The sequence below is a fragment of the Agelaius tricolor genome, unplaced genomic scaffold (genome assembly GCF_023055355.1).
Source record: "Agelaius tricolor isolate 1412-34295 unplaced genomic scaffold, bAgeTri1.0.p SCAF_6, whole genome shotgun sequence".
Lineage (NCBI taxonomy): Eukaryota > Metazoa > Chordata > Aves > Passeriformes > Icteridae > Agelaius > Agelaius tricolor.
The window spans coordinates 46,509,210-46,528,147 of NW_027269266.1; the positions used below are offsets into that span (position 1 = coordinate 46,509,210).

Below are 18,938 nucleotides of genomic sequence, written 5' to 3' on the forward strand. Positions count from 1 at the left end.
ATCTTGCTCTCTTCAGTCCAGTCCTATCTTTCCAGATGGTTTGACCTGCCTGATGTGATTGCTTAGGAGTCTCATTGAGGTCTCTGTCCATGAGATTATCACCTGTGTAGGCTTCCCCCATGAATTCTCCTTGGGGAGAAGTTTCAAAATGCCGAATCCCTGTGTCCCTGGATTCCCTCCATGTCATGTGTGCTTTTTATGGTGAGATGGAGAAGGCCATCAGGAACGCCATTGTGGCTGACTCTGCAAAAGCATGGGCAAGAAACAAGTTCTGTCCTGGGTAAGAAATGCAAAAGTGATGCTGCAAGCAAGCAGAAAGTAGAGGTGGTAGTGCCCTGTTTGCTGTCTGAAATTTTGATTACAGTGGAATGTATTCAAGAGTGATAAGGAAAATATGGATCCTTTATCCATTTTCCCTAAGAATCATAAGCATTATTAATCAGACTGGAGCTTGCATAAAAGAAAGTTTTCAAGTATTCTTAAGGAAAGCATAGAAGATGATGTTTCTTATAATGCTAAAGTCCACATTTTGTATTATTTGGAAAGTTTCTCAGATAAAATCTACAGTTTTCAAATTCTTTCTTTTCCCACCAAGCACAGGCATTGTTTGCATGAGAAGTCCTTATTTCAAAAGAGAAGTCAGCAAGAATTTAAGATCTACAGCTATATTACACAGAAGACTGACTGCAGTATCTTGGCTCCTCCCTTTTGCATGTATGAACATGACAGGTTGTGGCCACATTTCCCAAAGATGCAGCAGAGGCTGGGCACCTGGAGTCCTGCTCAACCACTCCTGAAAACAGAAACACATTCCTTGCTCCGGCCTTTTCATTCAGTGCAGAAGTGAGGAATAGAATTTATTCATTAAGCCCAGCTGCTGAACATGGGGAGAGAAACATGTATTACCCCTCAGTTTACCTGAAGAGGTGCCCTGAAAATCAATGATGCTTCTTTTGCCATTCCCAGTACAGCCCCTTTGCTCTGGCATCACTCACAAGTCTGGCCTGTTCATCAGTACTGACCAGTGTAGATTAAATGACCTTGGGGCAAAACATTATGTCAGATTGGTATTGCTATTTCTGGTTTACTGATCTGTTTTTCCCATCCATCTCTATTTTTCTGGTAGTGTTCCATTTCTACAGTAACAATACAGACATAATTAGTAAGTATGAACTGCCTGCTTCCAAACACTATGAATTGTGTCATTTAAAAATGTATCTGTACAAACACTGTCTCACACTGTTTGCAGCTAAATTTTCTGTTGCCTGAGCCATCAGTGGCAGTGAAAACCAGTGTCTCCAAGAAGCTAAGGTTCCTCTTCACTTTACATGAGGCATGAAATAAGCTGATATGTAGCAAATAGATGTATTCACAGCAGGAACCATGTTCAAAACTTCAAAGCAAGGAAGGGAGAGTAAAACTTCTAAGCAAGGAGAGGAGTGTATTTTTAAAGCTATACTGTCAGCCAGGAGATATAGCTTCTAAAAAATTCACAGAGAGCTTATGTAGGTGCGTAAATACCCAGGGTATTTTCAAAAAAACCACATCCAGCACCAAATATTGTAATAACAATGGCAAATATTGAGGCACACAAAGCCAGGCAGTTGAGGTTTGGATTCTATTTCTGTGACTTGCTATATGACCCTCATTGAGTGTCTCCATGTTTGAAATGTCTTGCTTTTAATATTCATCTAAGGTACCCTAATACAGTTTATGTACCTTCACTATTTTTCTCCAGCTCTAGGTTTTGATCAGATCATCTATTGATGAAGTGCCTACGTGCCTTATTGTGCATTGTGCAAGGTTTCACTGAATGTTAATGACCTTTACAATACCCGAATGAAAGACATTATTAAATGTAAAATATAAATAAAATATAAAATGTCTCCTTAGAGAAGTATGCTAATAATAAGCATGCCATTCTGTGAGTTTTACTAGAAGTCGTAATTCTGTATGTATTGCTTAGCACAGGTAAAGCTGAAATCTGGAGTGTCAGGGGATGTCAGGCGGTCACAATTTCTACTCATTTGATACCAATGAGTGTCTCTTTAATACATGAACACTTTCCAAAACGAGTCATGGAGAATTATCCTACATCATCAAAACATTGCCATTTATAATACACCTATTATCAATGCCCTTTTCCATTGCAGTTTCTAATTATCTGAATTTGACACTGATTAAGTATTTTCATGACTTAGAAGCTGAAATAAGGGAGTATGTTAGAGGAAGATAACAGACCTTACTTTGGTGAGAATACAATTGTCTTTTCTAAATATGCCCTTTAAATAAAAAGTTAATTCTGGAAAGAAGTAGTCAATTGTGTTCATTATCTTCTTTCTTGGTTAGGTAATAAGTTGCCAAAGTCTGGTTTTCACTTTGGATAGCTGCTGGCCTGCTGACTGTGGCTAAGGAAGCTTTGACTCCTGAGTTTTTTATTTGATCTTGTGAATTTGTTCAGTGCTGTTGTTATGTAAATGCCCGTAATATCACTGTTCTGGCAAAATTATACATTGTCTTGATTCCACTCTGGTATTAGAATTTGGTTTCTATTGGGAACTCTTTCCCTCATGACATTTAAGGAGGAGCATGCATATAAATGGATTTTTTTTTTTAGATTTATTTTTGAGGGTGGAGGGTAAATCCTGTGTTGTTCACATATAGCTTGGCATTTGTTTTTTGTGATTTGAATAATGCCTGTCATTTTTGGTATTTTACTGATGGCTTTTGATTTCTTATTGAAGAAGTCTGAAATATTAGCTTATGGAGCCCTAACAGCAGCAGACTGTTAGCTACCATCACCTTCATTTAGATTAATTCCTTCATCTTTTGCCCCTTGTATTTCATATACTCAAGCCATAGAAGATGAGATAGAAATGTGGTTTAGAGAGAACTCAGTATTATTTTTAGTCCTCTGTAAAGGTCAGGGATTTTTTTTTTGTCTTTCATTCTTATATCAAATGCCCTGGGTTTCATTTTTTTTTTAAAGGAGCTATATTAACTGCTGTCTTATTTACAATATAGGTATTTTTGGCAAATAGGAAATAATCCCTGATAGTTCTGCCAGAAGCACCAGGGTCAGGTTGCCTGTCACAGCATTTCAGCCTCTGTATTTCAGCCTCTGTGTCAGTGGAAGCTGCCTTACACCACATGATGTGACAAAGTTTAATGTGCCCCAAGCAACCATTGCCTCCTGGGTGTTTGGAATATCCCGGTGTCATGGGAAATTCATATTCGTCTGAAAACAATACACACACTTTTCTTTCTAAACTAAGGAAAAATTACATTATAGCACTGGGCTCCGAGACTTCAAGCCTAATTTGCCACCTCAGGGACTATTAGCAAGTTGGAAAACCACTGTGTATGAATGACTTTCACATAAAAATGATAGACTAACATTTTTGTTATTGAAACCACATTATGAAACTGATATTTCTATGCCAATTTATTCAATATCCTAGATTAGATTTCTGGACATTTGGAAGACAGCTCTCATCAGACTTTGTGAATAAACAGATTAAGTTTAAAGTAGCTAATTTTTTCTTGTCACAAAGCAATTGTAATTTCTTTTAAATTATGCAAAACAGTGGCAAATAAATATATATAGTAGCTCTTGTTACTTCTCCCTCACTTGGTATGGTGTGTATAGGTGATTTATCACTTTCAAAGCAATGTATTGTGATAGCAGAAGAGATGATCCTATCTGGGGTATAACCAGATGATCCTATCTGGTTAATAGGTCCACCGTGAAAAAAAGTGGACTTATTTTTAGTGATATATTTATAAGAATACAACAAGAAGCAAACAAAATGCAATTTCCGAGCATGATCACCTAGAAAGAATAATTCCTCTAGAAGATCAGGTGGAAATTTTGTTTTACATATCTCCTTTAATTTAAGTACAGCCCTTGAAACAGAACAGGTGCCAGCAGAATCCTGAGTCTCAAGGGAGGAGAAAAGGGAGACGAAGAGGTGGTTTCTAAGGCAGAAGAAAATTGCTGATTTTAGGACAAGGCCAAAAGAAATCAGGATTTCTTACTAAAAGAGACTGAATATCCCATTTCCAAGGGTGTACCACCATATCTGTTGTCAGTCATAGCCATCTGTAGACACTATGCATGAGCTGGTGTGCAAAACACAGAGATGTGTATTTGGCAACTTCCTGCTGATTTGTCTGTGAAATTCAGCTTTCTTACAGGTTAAAAAGGTATCATTGAGAAGCAAATCTCGTGGTTCCTGATTACACTTATTAAGAAACAGCAAGGAAGTAGCAGACAGTTTAACAGGGGAATGGAGTGGTTGATGTCACTGGCTGGTTAAAAAGTGGATTAAAGGAAAAACCCCTTCACAGAACTCTGATGAAGGCAGAGATGACAATTTTCCAGAGGTAAGTAGAAATGAGGTGTCTTCAGAAGTCTGTATTCACTCCTCATCTGTTTTTCATTTTAGGTTAAGAAATGAGGGTGCCACTGATCTAGTGTTTATTTTTGGGTCATGTTGCATTCTTGTTTTGGAAGCCAACTGCAGAGTGATACTTAGCTGTTCTAAGGATTTTGCATCCAACAACAGCAAATCCCTTTAACTGATGTTGTTATTGACATTTCACATTGAAAAGGTTACACACAGAAAGGTGGAATGACCTGGTGGAGGACTCCCGGAGAGAGGAACTGAACACAGTCCCTGATTTCTTAAGATAGTTAATAATTGAGATGCCAACACCTGCAGAAATCAGTTGTTACACTGCTTAAAGAACTGGGTGAAAAATGGGGAATAGCAGAAGACACCTGCATTGCCTTTACTGAAGCCAGGATTTCACATGGGCACGGAGTGTGTCAGAAGAGGTGTCAGAAGAGGTTTGTGTTGTGACACAACACAAACTGCATGTGTGAAAATGACTGAAAAGCAACACCTTAGTTATGCTCCTCCAGGCAGCTCTAATCCTGAAGATCTTTTGTTCAAAACTAAGAAGATGATGATTGCAGGACTGTAGCAAGCAACAAGCTCTAGATAAGGGAGTAAGGCAAAAATAAGAAAATAAGTATGGGATTTGAAAGTTTCTGAGATTTTAAACAAATATAAAGATTTCAAAAGATGGTGAAGTTATGCTTTCTGGTATTATAATGTGTTGCAGGGTTTTGACAAACTGAGTTTTGACTTGTTTATAAGACAGCTTTTGTCTATGCTTTTATTTTACACAGTTTCACTTACCACACGGTCTAGCCAAATACTAATTCTCCATGTCAAAGAGTGAATTAAGATATTTCAGCTTGCTACCCATTTCTTTATAAGCACAGTGAAATACATTTCAGGGAAAATATTGTTCAAGATCTACTTTTACAAAGGTGTTTGTGTTAGACTCTTTTGCCCCCAAAATGATGAAATACCCTGGAAGTAAAATCATCGAAGATAAGCTGTTAAACAGGGCAGCTTGACAATACTTTCAGTAAATGGCAAAAATAAGAGTATAAGATAAATGTTTAGCATGTTCTGCTTTGTCCTGTTCATACAGTTTGAGGCCAGAATGACACAAAAACTACATCTTTTAGTCTGACCTACTGGATATCTCGAGCCACTAAATTTTGCATGTAAGTCCAACTTCTTTGTTGGGATACTGTATTTACCAGTTATTCATACAGTATTTACATATTATTTTACACAGAGACAACTTGTGTTATTAGGAGGTTTCCAAAGAATAGAATTCAGTTTCCCTCCACAATTTGTGCCAGTGATTATTCACTCCCATCGATAACATTTCTTATTTGAATTTACCCACATTCAGCTTCCAGACATTGACTTTCTTGTTCATTTCAACTACAAATTTGAAGGGCCTTTTAGTTTGTGGTGTTTTCCCCTATGAAGGTATGTATGTGCTGTTATTAAGATGCATCTTCTTTTGTAGCATGGGATGGGGACCAATCTCTATTTATATAACCCTTAAATAAGCTTTGTGGCTCATCGCTTCACTTGCATATCTTTTTAGGTGTGCTGGCCATGTAGCCAGCATTCCATGAGCAGTCTGGATGAAATAAACTCCTCATATTTTATATAGATGTTGGGCAACCAGTTGTTCATGCATCCAGCGTGCACTTTATTTACATTGCTTAGTGCTTGTCTTTTTTAATCCAAGTGAAATTGAAGTTGTGTCAGGGGCGGTTTAGGTTGGGTATCAGGAAAAGGTTCTTGCCTCAGAGGGTACTTGGGCACTGAACAGGCTCCCCAGGGAAGTGGTCACAGCACCAGCCTGACAGAACTCGAGAGCATTTGGGCAATGCTCTCGGGCACATGGTGCGACTCTTGGGGATGGTGATGTGCAGGGCCAAGAGTTGGACTCGATGATACTTGAGGAAGGACCTCATCCAACTCAGCATATTCTGTGATTCTGTGAATGATTTACCACGTCTACTTGGCATCTACCGGGCGACAATAAAAGCGTTTTCACTCATGAGCGGGCTGGGAGCAATGCCCCGCATCCCGCCACCTGGGGACACCCGCGGGAACGCATGGAGCCCCCGGGCACGCAGCAAACACCCGCGCCCGGCCGGCGGGCACCCGGCTGGGGGGCAAACGAGGACACCCCGGCGGCTGGGGCCGAGCCGGGCGCCGGGGAAAGGCGGGAGGCGGGCGAGCAGCGGTGCGGGGGCGGGCGGGCGCTGAGGCGGCGGGGCGGTGCCGCCGGCGGGGCAGCCCGGGAAGGGCTACGGGGGTGTGACCGCCGGTGTGCGGCGCCGCCTTTCCGTCGGGTCCCCTCCTTCCCTCTCTCCAGCTCCCTGACTGCCCTCGCAGGCGGGAGGCGGCGCGGACGGAGCGTGCGGTGCTGTGCGGGCAGCCCCTGCCCGGAGCCGAGCCGAGCCCCCGCGCCATGCCGGCCGCCGCGCCGCCCCCGCTCCACCCCGCGGCGGGCGCCTGCTGCCACTGCCAGGGTGAGTGCCCCTTCCCTCGGCCCCTTCCCCCAGCCCCTTCCCCTTCTCTCAGCCCCATCCCCTTCCTTCGGCCCCTTCCCTCGGCCCCTTCCCCGCGGGCAGCCCCAGCAGGACCCTGCTCGGACAGGTTTCGGGAGGAGGGGGCGAGCTGGCGGCGCGGCGCCCCGGCTGAGGGGAACGCGGGGCGGCGGAAGCGAAAGTTCCTGCCCAGGTCCTTGTGGGGAGCGGGGGAAGCTTTCGGGGGCGTTTGGGCTGGAAAATAGGGCTGGAGACTGACGGAAGAAGGACGGTACGATGCCTCTCGGCCCGAGGGCTTTGGGAGGGGAGAGAGGTCCCCGAAGGTCCGGAGCTGGGGTGGTTATTTCACCGTGCTCTTTTAATTGCCTGTATTTTGGATTAGAGAGGAGCCCTTTCGCCCCCACAGCTTTGTGTTGTAGGGGAGACTAGCGAAGTGGACTGGCTGGGAAGGAAGCGGGTTGCTTTGGGAAGCTGCCGCAGCAGCCCGCCGGTACCGGGGCAAGCTTTGGAGGCTGAATGCGAACTCAGCGTTCGCCGCTCGGAAAGACAGGCACGGTGTCATCTGTGCCGCCGTGAAAATTGAGGATCTGAAGTAACTTGCACTCTTGATGGTCGGCATGAGAGTACTTCATTGGGAGCGAATGCTTGTGGGCTGCTCAGAGCACACTGATGCTCTGCAAAGAAAAGTGAATAGAATGCAGTGTAAGGGTTTAAAACCATTGCACGCGTGTGTGTTAAAACACGCTTGAGGCTGATGAATCTTCCCGCAGCTGGGAAATCACCACGGCTGGAGGTACATGGGTTACAGGCAGGGGCTCAGAGTGGGGAGGGCTGTTGTGTCAGATGGAGATGCTGTGACGTGCGGTAGCCAGACCTCTCTCGGGAAGAATGCTGGCTGTGCCCTTGCATCCTCTGGCTTCTGTAGCTATATCAGTTGTGTTTGCTTCTGTTTAATAACTGAGTAGGTATTTATAGGAGAACTACTCCATAACTTTTCCCTTTGCAGCATTATTTTCTGCCTTCCTCAGGGTACATTCAGTATGCAATGTCAGCAGGACTGGACGGGCCACTGGTTTGAGCTAATGGAGCAGTTTTCAGGTTGTGAGACACAGTATTTGAGAGCAACCCCATAAACTGAAACTTTTGCTGCACTGAGTACTAAAAGGTTTCCTTTTTTAAAAAAAGGACAAACCCAAAATCAACAAAAAAATCCCAATGCCTTGCAATAGTGTAAAAAGTTTCTAGCCCCTTCCTCTGAGCATTAAGATTGAAACCTATCCTGTGTGAGGGTATAAACTGAGTTTATCCTTGAACCTGATAATTCGTTATGCATGCTTTTGATATTAAATTTATAGAGAAATGAAAATGTGCGTATATGCAAGTTTGTCTTCCCACCTCCTTGTTTCCTTTTCTTCTAGCCCCTCTTTTTTTCTCCTGATGCTCCTTGTGTTTTTTTTTCTATGATCTGAATGCAGTTTTGACACTTTGAAATGTTGAGAACTCAGCAGACTCCCAAAACAGTCAGCAAGTGAAATGAAGCTTACAAAATACATTACAGCTGCTTTATGTAGTAGAAGTGCAGTTATTATAGCAACTCATGCTCTTCTCAAGAGGTAACTGAATTTTATATCTCAGGAAGCCACCTTTCAGCTCTCCAGATAAAACTGATCCTGCTGAGTTAGTCCCTTTCTTGTAGCATAATGGGTGTGGATCTTCTGAAATAGAATGACCTTTTCCATGAAAATTTTTGTAGGATGTTCAGGCACATCAGCTGAGAGTTAGCTTCTGATAAATCTCCATCTGTGACTTATTATCCTGAATTGGCTAATTGGACTTAAACTGTCAGCGAAGATAAGATAAGTTGGTTTAATTCAAGTTAGTGGCAGCTGTTCAAACCTCTGAATTTGAGCGGCGCTTAAATTACCTTGTCTAGATTGGGTTTTTTTAATACTCAAGTTAATTCCCTTGGGCATGCTAGGCTGACTTTTGAATGTATCTTTATCTGGTAGTGTCACTACAAGCTTTGTATCTGTTTTCACTGCTGCTTTTTCTGGTCATGTTCCGCAAAACGTCACGATTTTGGCACCAGCTGGACTTACAGCATGTAGTGACTAAGGGAAGTTGTGTGGGATTCATTTCCCCATTTCTAGGATTACCTAGCTTGGTTTGTTTTCTGCAGAAACATCTATAGTTTTGTAAAAATAAGGGAGGTTCATGGTCTTTCCTTCTCTTCCAACGGCTCTAGGGTGAATTGAGTTGGTTTCTGTCACTGATTTTCACATTTCCTTTAAATTGATGATTCCTTGACATTTAACAACATTTGAAATTAGTGTTACATAGATTTTCTTGTAAATAAAATTAGAATCTTTCTTGTAAATATAATTAGAATCAGAATAGTATGGTGATCTTAGCTGCCTCAGATCTCACTGAAGCTAATGTGAAACTTTTAATTAGCTCCAATGCAACTTGGATCAGAGTTGAAAATATGGTAGTTGAAGAGGTGAATGTGACATTTCTCTTCATAACAGTATACTGTTTTCCATGTTTTTCTCAATTTCAGGATATGGGCTCTGTCCTTTTGGAGTGTTCACTAGATTCTGGAAACAATGAGGAAAGAGTGGGAGTTACTGCCTTGATTGATTCTGATGTAAATTTGGAGTTTTGGTAATGCTTGCACATTGTCCATCTTACCTAGCAGTAGTTGACTTTCACTGCAAATGAAAGTTGGGCATGTTTACCATCTTCCCTCTGTTGCTAGCATTGTTTACACTGTCTAATTATTGTAAGAATGCAAAACAATTATGCCACATGTTCGTGGAGGAAGCTCTCAGCAGACATTCTGAAAACACCATCTCCCACTCCATCAATAGTGCTAGCCTGCACGTATTCTCCAGGTTTTAGTTTCCTCATCACTCCAAATAATGTAGTTAATGGAAATGCTGGGAAATGTCTGGTGATGTGAAAATCATGATCTGCTTGTCATCGTGCTTTTGAGTCTAATTAGCGCTGGCTTACAGTTTTCCCTGAGAAACCCATCTTCCTTTATAAGTCCTGTGAAACAATTTGTTTTGCGATGTTGACTTCAATATATGAATCTCTTCTGAAAAAGTGGTTCTGTAATAATGGGGTTGGGAATTCTGCTTTTGTATGTGAGTTAACATCTCTTAAATGTGCTATATTTACTAAGAAAACTTCTGTGTGATTTCCCCTTTTGTAAACCAGATGGAGAATCAGGCTCTGGCGGGTCTTTCCTTCAGTTATGCAACGAGGTTATTGGTAGTAAAGGATCTGGAAGCTTAATTAAACTCTCAGTGACACCTCTGCAGGCTCTTTTATTTTCACTGGGTTTGCTCAGTTGCAACCGATTAGTCATCAAGTTGAGATTTAGGAAGCAATGCAAATAATGTCTCCCACAAGAAGAAACAGAATCCTGCTCCTTTGACTGAGGCATTGTTGGCTAACAGGACTAAAAAGCAGTTGAAAGCTTATGTTGTAATGAAACATGAATAATTAATTTGAAATATATGGTACTTCAGGAGTCAAGAGCATCAACAGTCAAGAGCTCCCTGTACAGTGAGCCCTGAGAAGCACATGGAGGGCTTTGCCAGATGGATTCTGGCAAATGCCACAGTTGTGTAAGATGTTTTTGTTTCCCTCTGTCAGTTCTATCTCTCTCCTGAAAGATCCTTGATGGAAAGTCCTGGACTGCAGAAGTGACTTCCCTGGTTACTGGGGCAGACCCTAAAGCAGGAAAACTGCAGGAAGCAGCCATGCCTGTTCCCAATAAAATACACAGCCTGTCATCTTTGAAAGAAATTAAATAAATGAGCAGTTTCATAATATTCTTTTTTTGGTTTTATGCAGCTTAAACCAAGCCTCACACCTCCAAAGGCACTGATTCATTTCACGTGCAATCTTACATTTCACATAGTTCTTTACAGATTATGCATCTGTATACTTCTCTACAAGACTTCTCTTTTTGCTCACTTCTTAATTTGCTACCCTTAAAATGTCAGAAAGAAGATAATGAAAGTGGGGTTCTGCTCCAAAAAAAAGTAAATATGATGGCACTTGTGAGTCATTACCAGTCTCCATGAAATCTTTACCTTCATCTGCCGCTCTGGGTGTGATTCAGCTCAGTTTAACACTAGCACATGGCAGTAACCATCTGTGTTTGCTGTAAATATTTTATTTTTTAATTACAAATGGCTTGATTTAGAAAGCCTGCAGCGGTACAGTGGGGTGGTTGTGGGCCTGCAGGGGAAGAAGATAAGCACCTGGGAAGATAATTTTTGCCCAAGCACTGTTGCAAGGTTGGAAGGGGGAGTGTAACACAGAGAGCAACCCAGGCTGCCCTGCAGCAGTCCAGTCCCTGCTGCTCCCTTCTTGGAGGAGCTGGACAGGAGAGCACCAGCACAGCCTCCAAAGGGGCTCTGAACATTTAGTGAAGGAGAAGGGGGTGGGGGGAATAAGGCAAAGCAAACTCTAAGTTTATCTTTGAGGAGAATTAAGGAAAGGTGGTTGCTAAATGTCACTTATCCATCGTGATTCTCATACAGTAAATATGGTCACATGTTGTGGCATGCTGAGCCTCCCACAAGTATTTTGCTGTGGGATGACACTCACACTGGGGCTGAGGGTGTCACAGAGGCACCATCCGTCCTCAGAATGGAAAAGTCCAGAGCTCCCTTAGCCACAAAGGAGGGTTTTCCAATGTGAGCATCCCTCAGGCTCCCTCCTCTGCTGAAGTCCAGCAAAGTTTTTCCATCAGACTGTCATTCTAGACAGTCCTTCAATGTCTGCCTGATTTTAGCTGCTCTGGTGGTGCTCTTTGTCCTCTAGGGTCTGCCATCAACTCTGAGATCTGTGTCCAGAAAAGGGAGTGAGATAAAGGGCCTGGAGGAAGAGAGGAGACTCCTTTCTTTCTAGCATGAGAGACTGGGGAAGAATGAGAATGGACACTTATGGGCTGAAAGTTTTGGGGATCTCTGGTTTGCAGTTTGCGTAACACAATGTATGTTTGTTCGTAAAATTAAAAGCAGATGTGCTGAAGATAAGGTGTACAATGCAAAGTTTTGAAGTCTTCTTGTTTGCCCTCATGAGGCCAGAGAGTAGGTCCAGAGGTGCATGTCTCCCATGGTCCTGCAGTCCAGGTGTAGCCACTAAGAACATTTTCTTTCCTTGCAGCTGACACTTTGGAAACTCACCTAATGGGAGCAGACACATTTGGCCGGGAGAAACTTTAGTTCTGTTGGTGACGTGTGGGACAGAAGGAACCCAACTTGACACATAGCTGAGTTTGCAGGGCTGACAGTTAAAGGAAAAATAATATTGCATGCGAATTTAAGCATGCTTGATGTGAAATTGTGAAAGATAAAGAACTTGGAATCCCATCATACTAATTTTATATGATCTTTTAGGGCTAAGACTGTATATTTATGAGATAGAGATACTATTCTGATTTTTTTTTCTTTTTGTATGTGAGCCCGAATTAGTTTTTCTTCAGTGAACTTAGAACGCTCTCTGAACTGCTGAGTGATTTTTGAGTTAGACTGGGTCAGTGATGGATCTCCCCTACACTGGTGCATATCAGACATGGAAGTGCTGGCATGAGTATGACTGGAACTGCCCACTAGGGTAGCAGAAGGGATGTTATAGAAATTAAACTGATCCCTCTCCCCCTCCCCCTTTTTTTTTCATTGTTATAGTATTAAAATTGTTTTTTAAATAATCCAGCTGATAAATGATATTGAACATGATTTTGTTTTCCTTCTGTTGCAGTAGCTAATGCGGATAAGAATTAATGCAAATACCATGATGAGTTTGGGTTTTTTGTTTTTGTGGTTTGTTTTGTTTTTGTTTTCAAATTCAGTTAACGTAATTGAATAAAATACACTTTGGTCTCTAAAAAGAGTGTGCATCTTTTATTTTGTTTTGTAAACCATGGTTATAATACCATATGCTTTACAATAATATTTTATTGCCTAGTATAGTTTATAACTGCCTTACCATCAAATGTATTCTGAGCATGTAAGGCTTATTTGATGTATTTCTTCAATGTATTAAAAAATCTATTTCTATGAGGCCAGGTAGTTAAAATCTAATATTATTCAGGTTACAAACTCAAGCTTTTATGACTATTGATTAGAACTGCTGTTCCCCCAACCCATGTTCCTATGCATTAAGATATATGCATTATTGCATTATCTATCAGGTGCTGCTTTTTTTATCCCCAGGGACTCTGTCTCCATCAGTGTATGTGATGGACAAAGCTTTCCTAATGAGCCTCTTACTCTACTGTTTACCCTGGCTCTTCATGCCTCCTGCTGTGTGGTTTTTGAGCCCTGCTGTTAATACAGGCTTATTTGCTTCTGGGCTTTTTTGTCACGGTTGTTTCTACAGTAACAAATATGAATTAGCCTGTCTGTGATACCTCCAAGGGGAAGGCTTGTGCTGGATTCAGTGGCAGCCAAGGTGCAGAAAATAAAGTCAAAAGTACTTTAATCTGGGCAAGAAAGCAACTTGAGATGTCCAGGTCCTGAATTTTGGGATAATTTAACATTATCTATGTGTTGTGTTATATTATCTTGTGGTCTGAAGTACTCTTCCAGTATTTGCCCTTGCAGCTGTGAGCACTGAGCAGGTTTGTGGACCAGGTCTCAGAATCTTGTTTTGGCTACCAGACTCTGATCCTCTCTGGAAAGTATAGATTAAGTCAATTGCTTTGAAACTCAATGGAATTGGTTGAGACAGAATCCAGTTCTTCAGGGCTGCAGTGCCTTAAGCAGAGAAAATTTTTTCACACACTTTTCAGCTCTTCTAGTTAAATATTTTTCTCTACAACACAGTCCTTAATCCAGTTTACCTGAAAAAGAGGGTCCAGTGTACCCTGGAGTGGACACAAGAAAAACTGTGTATATATCTAAACTGTTTTGTATGCAAGGAGGAAGTGAATTCACAAAAGAAATTATTTGGGTTGTAAGTCACCCCAAAGATCATCTGAGTTCCAAGCCCTCTGCTACAGGCAGGGGAGCCTTATACTGCCCCCAGCTTGCTCGGAACACCATCTTGAACACTGCCAGTGATGGGGCATCCAAGGCTTCTCTCACCACCCTCACGGTAAAAATTTCTTCCTCATATCTAATCTAAGTCTCCTCTTTTCATTTTAAGGCTGCTCCCCCTCATCCTATCACTCCATTCCCTTGTAAAAATCTATCTACAGCTCTCTCCTAGGTCCCTTTAGGTACTAAAAGGCCATTCTAAGGTATTCCCAGAGCTGCTGCCTTTTCCAGGCTGAACATCCCCAACTCTGTGTTCATAGTATGGGTGCTCCAGCCCTTTGATCACCATCATGCCCTCCACTGGAGTTGCTCCAGCATGGCCCCATCCTTTATGTGTCAAGGGCCCCAGAGCTGGGTGCAGCACTCCAGGTGTCATGAGAATGGAAAAGCAGGGGAAAACTACCTCCCTTCACTTGCTGGCCATGCTGGTTTTGATGCAATGCAGGATGTGAGTGATAACCCTTAATTTTCTCCTGTCTCACTGAGGACCTTGCTAATGTTCTCTTAATGTATCCCCCTCTTTCTGTGTATGTAGTTCTTCCTGTTATTTAAAAAAATATAAATCAACGTAAGCTAACATGCAAGTGACAGCAAAAGCAGGTAGATGTTCTTTATTGAGAACTGCAAAGGAGCAGACCATTTGAGGATAGTTCTATTGCTGACTTCCAATCCCATCTCTTTGTCTAAGTTTGGCATTCTACCTGACTTCTTGATCCACTCTTATTCTTATGTTTTACTGCTTCCCTATTACAGTCTCTATCTGCTTCAACTGTGTCAGTAAAGGCCAGGGGAATTGCTATCAGCAGGTATAAAAGTTTGTAGGTACTGCTGTGTGTCAGACAGTACCTGACTATAGCACTATTGGCTTCCTTCTCTGCAGTCACAATTTCTCTTTGCTCTTATCCTCACTGTCCAGTTCTTCACTAGGTTTCCTTTTCCATTTTCAATTCCATACCTCTGAGCTGAGTGAGCATTTGGAGTTTGCTCAGGCTGGAACAGCAACTGTCCAACTAACAGCAACAGTAACAAGACATTTGACACTGTCTTCATCCAGCCCTTGTGAAATTTGACTTTCTTTTTCTACTCAGAGTTTTATGTGGTCAGAACTGATGCAGTGTGTCTGCCTGAAGTGTTGTTGCTGAAATAACCACCAGTCCTGACTCAAACAAAATCTCTGCCCTAAAATGATGTAAAACGTGGCAGAGGAGGAAAGAGAGGGTATGAGTCTTCAGAGAAAAGTTTACCAGTAGTGTTTCCAGCAGTGGGGCTGTAGATAATGTAAAATTTACTTGCTGTAAAAGGATGCCTGCGATCGTGTTTTGTTTCTGTGCATCTGATCTAGTGAACTAAGACTTGCCATGTTATTGCTTCAGTCTTGGGCACCAATAGTGTGCACCAGCCCTGGAAGTTGCAACTTTAAATAATTTACAGCAAGGAGAGGAGATCAAGATGGCACATTTCTAGAGGACTTGGATTGCATCCTGGAGCTGACTGCTGATGCACACTGGTAACCTGTGTGAGGTGCGTACTCTGCTGCTCCGAGTTCAGTACCAGAGGCATTCTTCATACTCAAGTACTTGAAGATACTTGTTAGTACTGTGAAATGAATCAAATGTTTTCTGTACCAAGTAAGATCATTCTCTTTTTTTGCCCCCCCATGGTCTTTGTTTTCCTCAGCAGGAATTTTCTTAAGGAAAAAACAGGTATTTATACTGCTGACCTTTCTCTGCCCACTTAAACAGTGTTTTGTTTATCCTATATTTGGACCAGTATATCAAAACAACTCCCAGATACGTGGTTTCTGTCATGTGCAAGTTTAGTTGCTGCTAATGCTTTGGGGCATTTTTATAATTGCTTTTGTAAGTGGAAGCCTTCTAAAACATTGGAAGGCTCAAATTACCCCATCTTATTCACAGCAATGCTGTGCCTAGATCCTATTTCACTGCTGCCTTCTGTTTTGTATTGTAAAACTCCCTGTAAAAATTTAATTCCCCTTCAACCTGTGACTTTATAGCAGAATGGTGAACCATTCTGTTAATTACTGAAACTGTGATCTCCAGCAGGAGAGCCAAGAAGAATGCAAGCTGAGTGGCAATATTTTAATTAATGAACAAAAGCTTATGCACTGGCCAAGGGAAAGGATAAGTTTTGAAAGACAAATGGCAGCAATACATTTTTAGTTGCAGTGGGTGACCTCTGGCAAACCCTGTTACTCTGCTGTTTTAGCTGGTGTAGCCAGGCAATTCCTTAAGATATAGATGTTGATCTATCTATACACTACTCTGTATACCCTACTTCTTTGGAGCACAAGTCTTCAGAATTCATTTAATTTTACTCCATGTCCAGAATATGATCCGAAACACTCCAAGGAAATGTCTTCTAGAGGAATTTTTGTGATTTCTCCTGGTGTTTTCCCACCCTCCCCACCCCCACAGTGGGATGGACTGTGATGATCACAAGTGATTTGTAAATTTTAAAAATGAGTCACAGAAGCTGTGCTCCCTGCAGGGGGGCACATTTTCTCAGTAGGGAGCATCTGTGCTTTGGTCATAGGTGCTAAATTTCTTGTTTCTGCGACATGTTTGAGCCCCCAAATGCCAGTTTGTTCCATCCTCCATTCTTCTCTAGAGAGTTGGTGTCAGTGTTTGCCCTACAAGACCATCATGTCTTCATCATGTGGAGCTCTGTATTGCTCCATGGGTTCTAGTTTTTGTTTTCCTGTGCCCATGTGCACAGTTTAGGTGGTGTGCAGGGTGACCAGCTGTGCTGCCTTGCCCCTGCCTGTCCACAGCAGCAGCCTCAGCATCTTCCTTGGCCATGCTGCGCCACTGATAATCCATAATACACTAGAATATATGGATAGATGTGTATACAGACAAAACCAGACACGCTCATCGATCCATCTTAACATTTCTAAGGAATATTTATATTTAATAATCATTAGCTCTCAGGAGGACAGCAAAAGAAAAAGCACATTTTATTCACAGAGGTATAATTTGCCAGTGCTTGAACTCATTGAAGTGTGTTTTTCATACCACCTCCCTCTTCCTCCTTCTCCCACTTGTATATAAATATGGAAACAAGATTTTGAAGCAATATAAATTGTAGCTATAGGATTTGGGTATGTGTGTGACCTTTGAAGGCTTTCTAGAAATGCTTGTTACCGCTTTAAGCATATGCACTTTCCTGACAGATTGAGGCTTGCTTCTTGTGTATCAGTTAAATATAGCATAACTGGAAAATAACAGAAATTATGACTGAAATAGTTGTAACAGGCAACTGAAGTGAATTTTTAATTGTATGTAATATATAGTCATTGTGACCACCACTTTGACAAAATTTGACCCTTCCCCTTTTCTTGGAAAATATTAGAAGATTCTTTCATGCAATGATTTAAGCAGTTATTTCCTTTCTTCCTTTCTCATCATAGAAGAATATGCAATTCTACTCTTATAATGAACATTGTTATATATCAACTTGTGGCTTTTGTAAAAGTGTTTTTGGCTAGGAATCAAGTTAGTTTAGAAAGAACAAAGCATTCCTGTATTGTTCTTAATAATGACATAAAACTGCTCTTATTCCATTAGTTACAGAATTAAAAAATAAGCTTGTCTTCTCCTTAAGGCTTAGCCAATTTAGTGAAGAACGGAAACATAATTGATGCCTGGGTAATTGAAACAATCAACAGTACAACCAAGCACTTAAAATCAATGGTTTATAGAAAGATATGATAATAGCAGCATAACCGGGAGCAACATAATCTGTGGGAAAAGTCATTATTTGTGCACCACTGTTTTTATGTTGTGCCAAGATTATGAGCAGTAAAAATGTCACTCACAGTTCCCATAAGCAAGATAAAGCTTTGATGGCAGTTGGTACGCAAGAACCTGGAAATGCTGATTAAATTCAGAGCTTCCTCAGTTCCTGGTAACTAACATGTTGTGGAGTTGATTTAGATTTCAGAGAACTGTTATTACAGCTGATTTTTTTTTTCCCTTCATTCACAGCAAGCTTTATTCTGGGTGGAATGTAAATACGTGAATGTTGAGAAATCACTAACACGTACGTAGTCATCTTTTGATAACAAGAGATCATCCTTAAAAAGCAGAATGAAGACAGAAATAACCTGTACAACCACCAAGCATTAGTCACACGTAGCTCTTATATAATGCTTACGTCTTCAATCAGCATGCTGGCAGCTGGGCTTCTTTGTAATATTTGTTTGGAGAAGAAGCATCTATCTCATTTGGCAGGGGAAGAAAATGAAGCCAAGAGTTAAGGGACATGCTGGGGGGCACACAGTGCTTAGCTGGTGAGAGTATTAAAACCAAGAAGTGTCCATCATCCTGCATCAAGCAGAGTCAACAGCAGAGTGGATTCTATAGCTGTGTCTCCTCCTGTGCTTTCCACACTCAAGCCTTGGCCTATTGGGTATTTTTTGAGGCAGAGCAAGTGAATGCTCTGCTGCAGCATTTCTGCAGTTTTCCCTTTTGTTTGTTGTTCTAGGAAAGGAGGTGTATTTCTTCTTCACTCTATTATGCCTTGATGGAAAGGACAAATAAAAATATGTAGCCTGGAATACCCAAAATGGCTTCTCGCACTTGAAACCCAAAGTGTAGTAGGCATGAGCCTAACACCAAGAGAGACGCTGATATGTGCAGATTTTCCTTTGAGGATTTGGCCACTGCACTGTGACTATGGAATCACAGTAATTACGAAAATGGACCTGATTTTCTGGGGGATAAGCCATTGGTGTACAGAAATTTCCTTGTAATGATTCGTTAAACATTCTGGCTGTTTCCTTTTGTCCTGGTCCTGTTAGCTTGTTGAATGTTTGTTCCCAGCTGAAGAGCAAGGCTATTAAATGGCCTTGGAAGGCTATTAAATGGAGGTGGAAACACTCTGCAATCTCATTCTGAAAGTACATTTCTTGAGGCTGA

The 18,938-nt window shown here is 41.6% G+C and overlaps 1 protein-coding gene across 1 annotated transcript in view; it reads left to right on the top strand.

Moving 5' to 3' along the window:
• The first annotated feature begins 6,666 nt into the window (after nt 1-6,666).
• Nucleotides 6,667-18,938, top strand: part of DCLK3 (doublecortin like kinase 3) — a 30,337-nt gene continuing 18,065 nt past the window's right edge. The window contains exon 1 of the mRNA XM_071429675.1: nt 6,667-6,919. Within this exon, the coding sequence (XP_071285776.1) occupies nt 6,859-6,919 (61 nt within the window). The 5' untranslated portion in view covers nt 6,667-6,858. The remainder of the gene's footprint in view (nt 6,920-18,938) is intronic.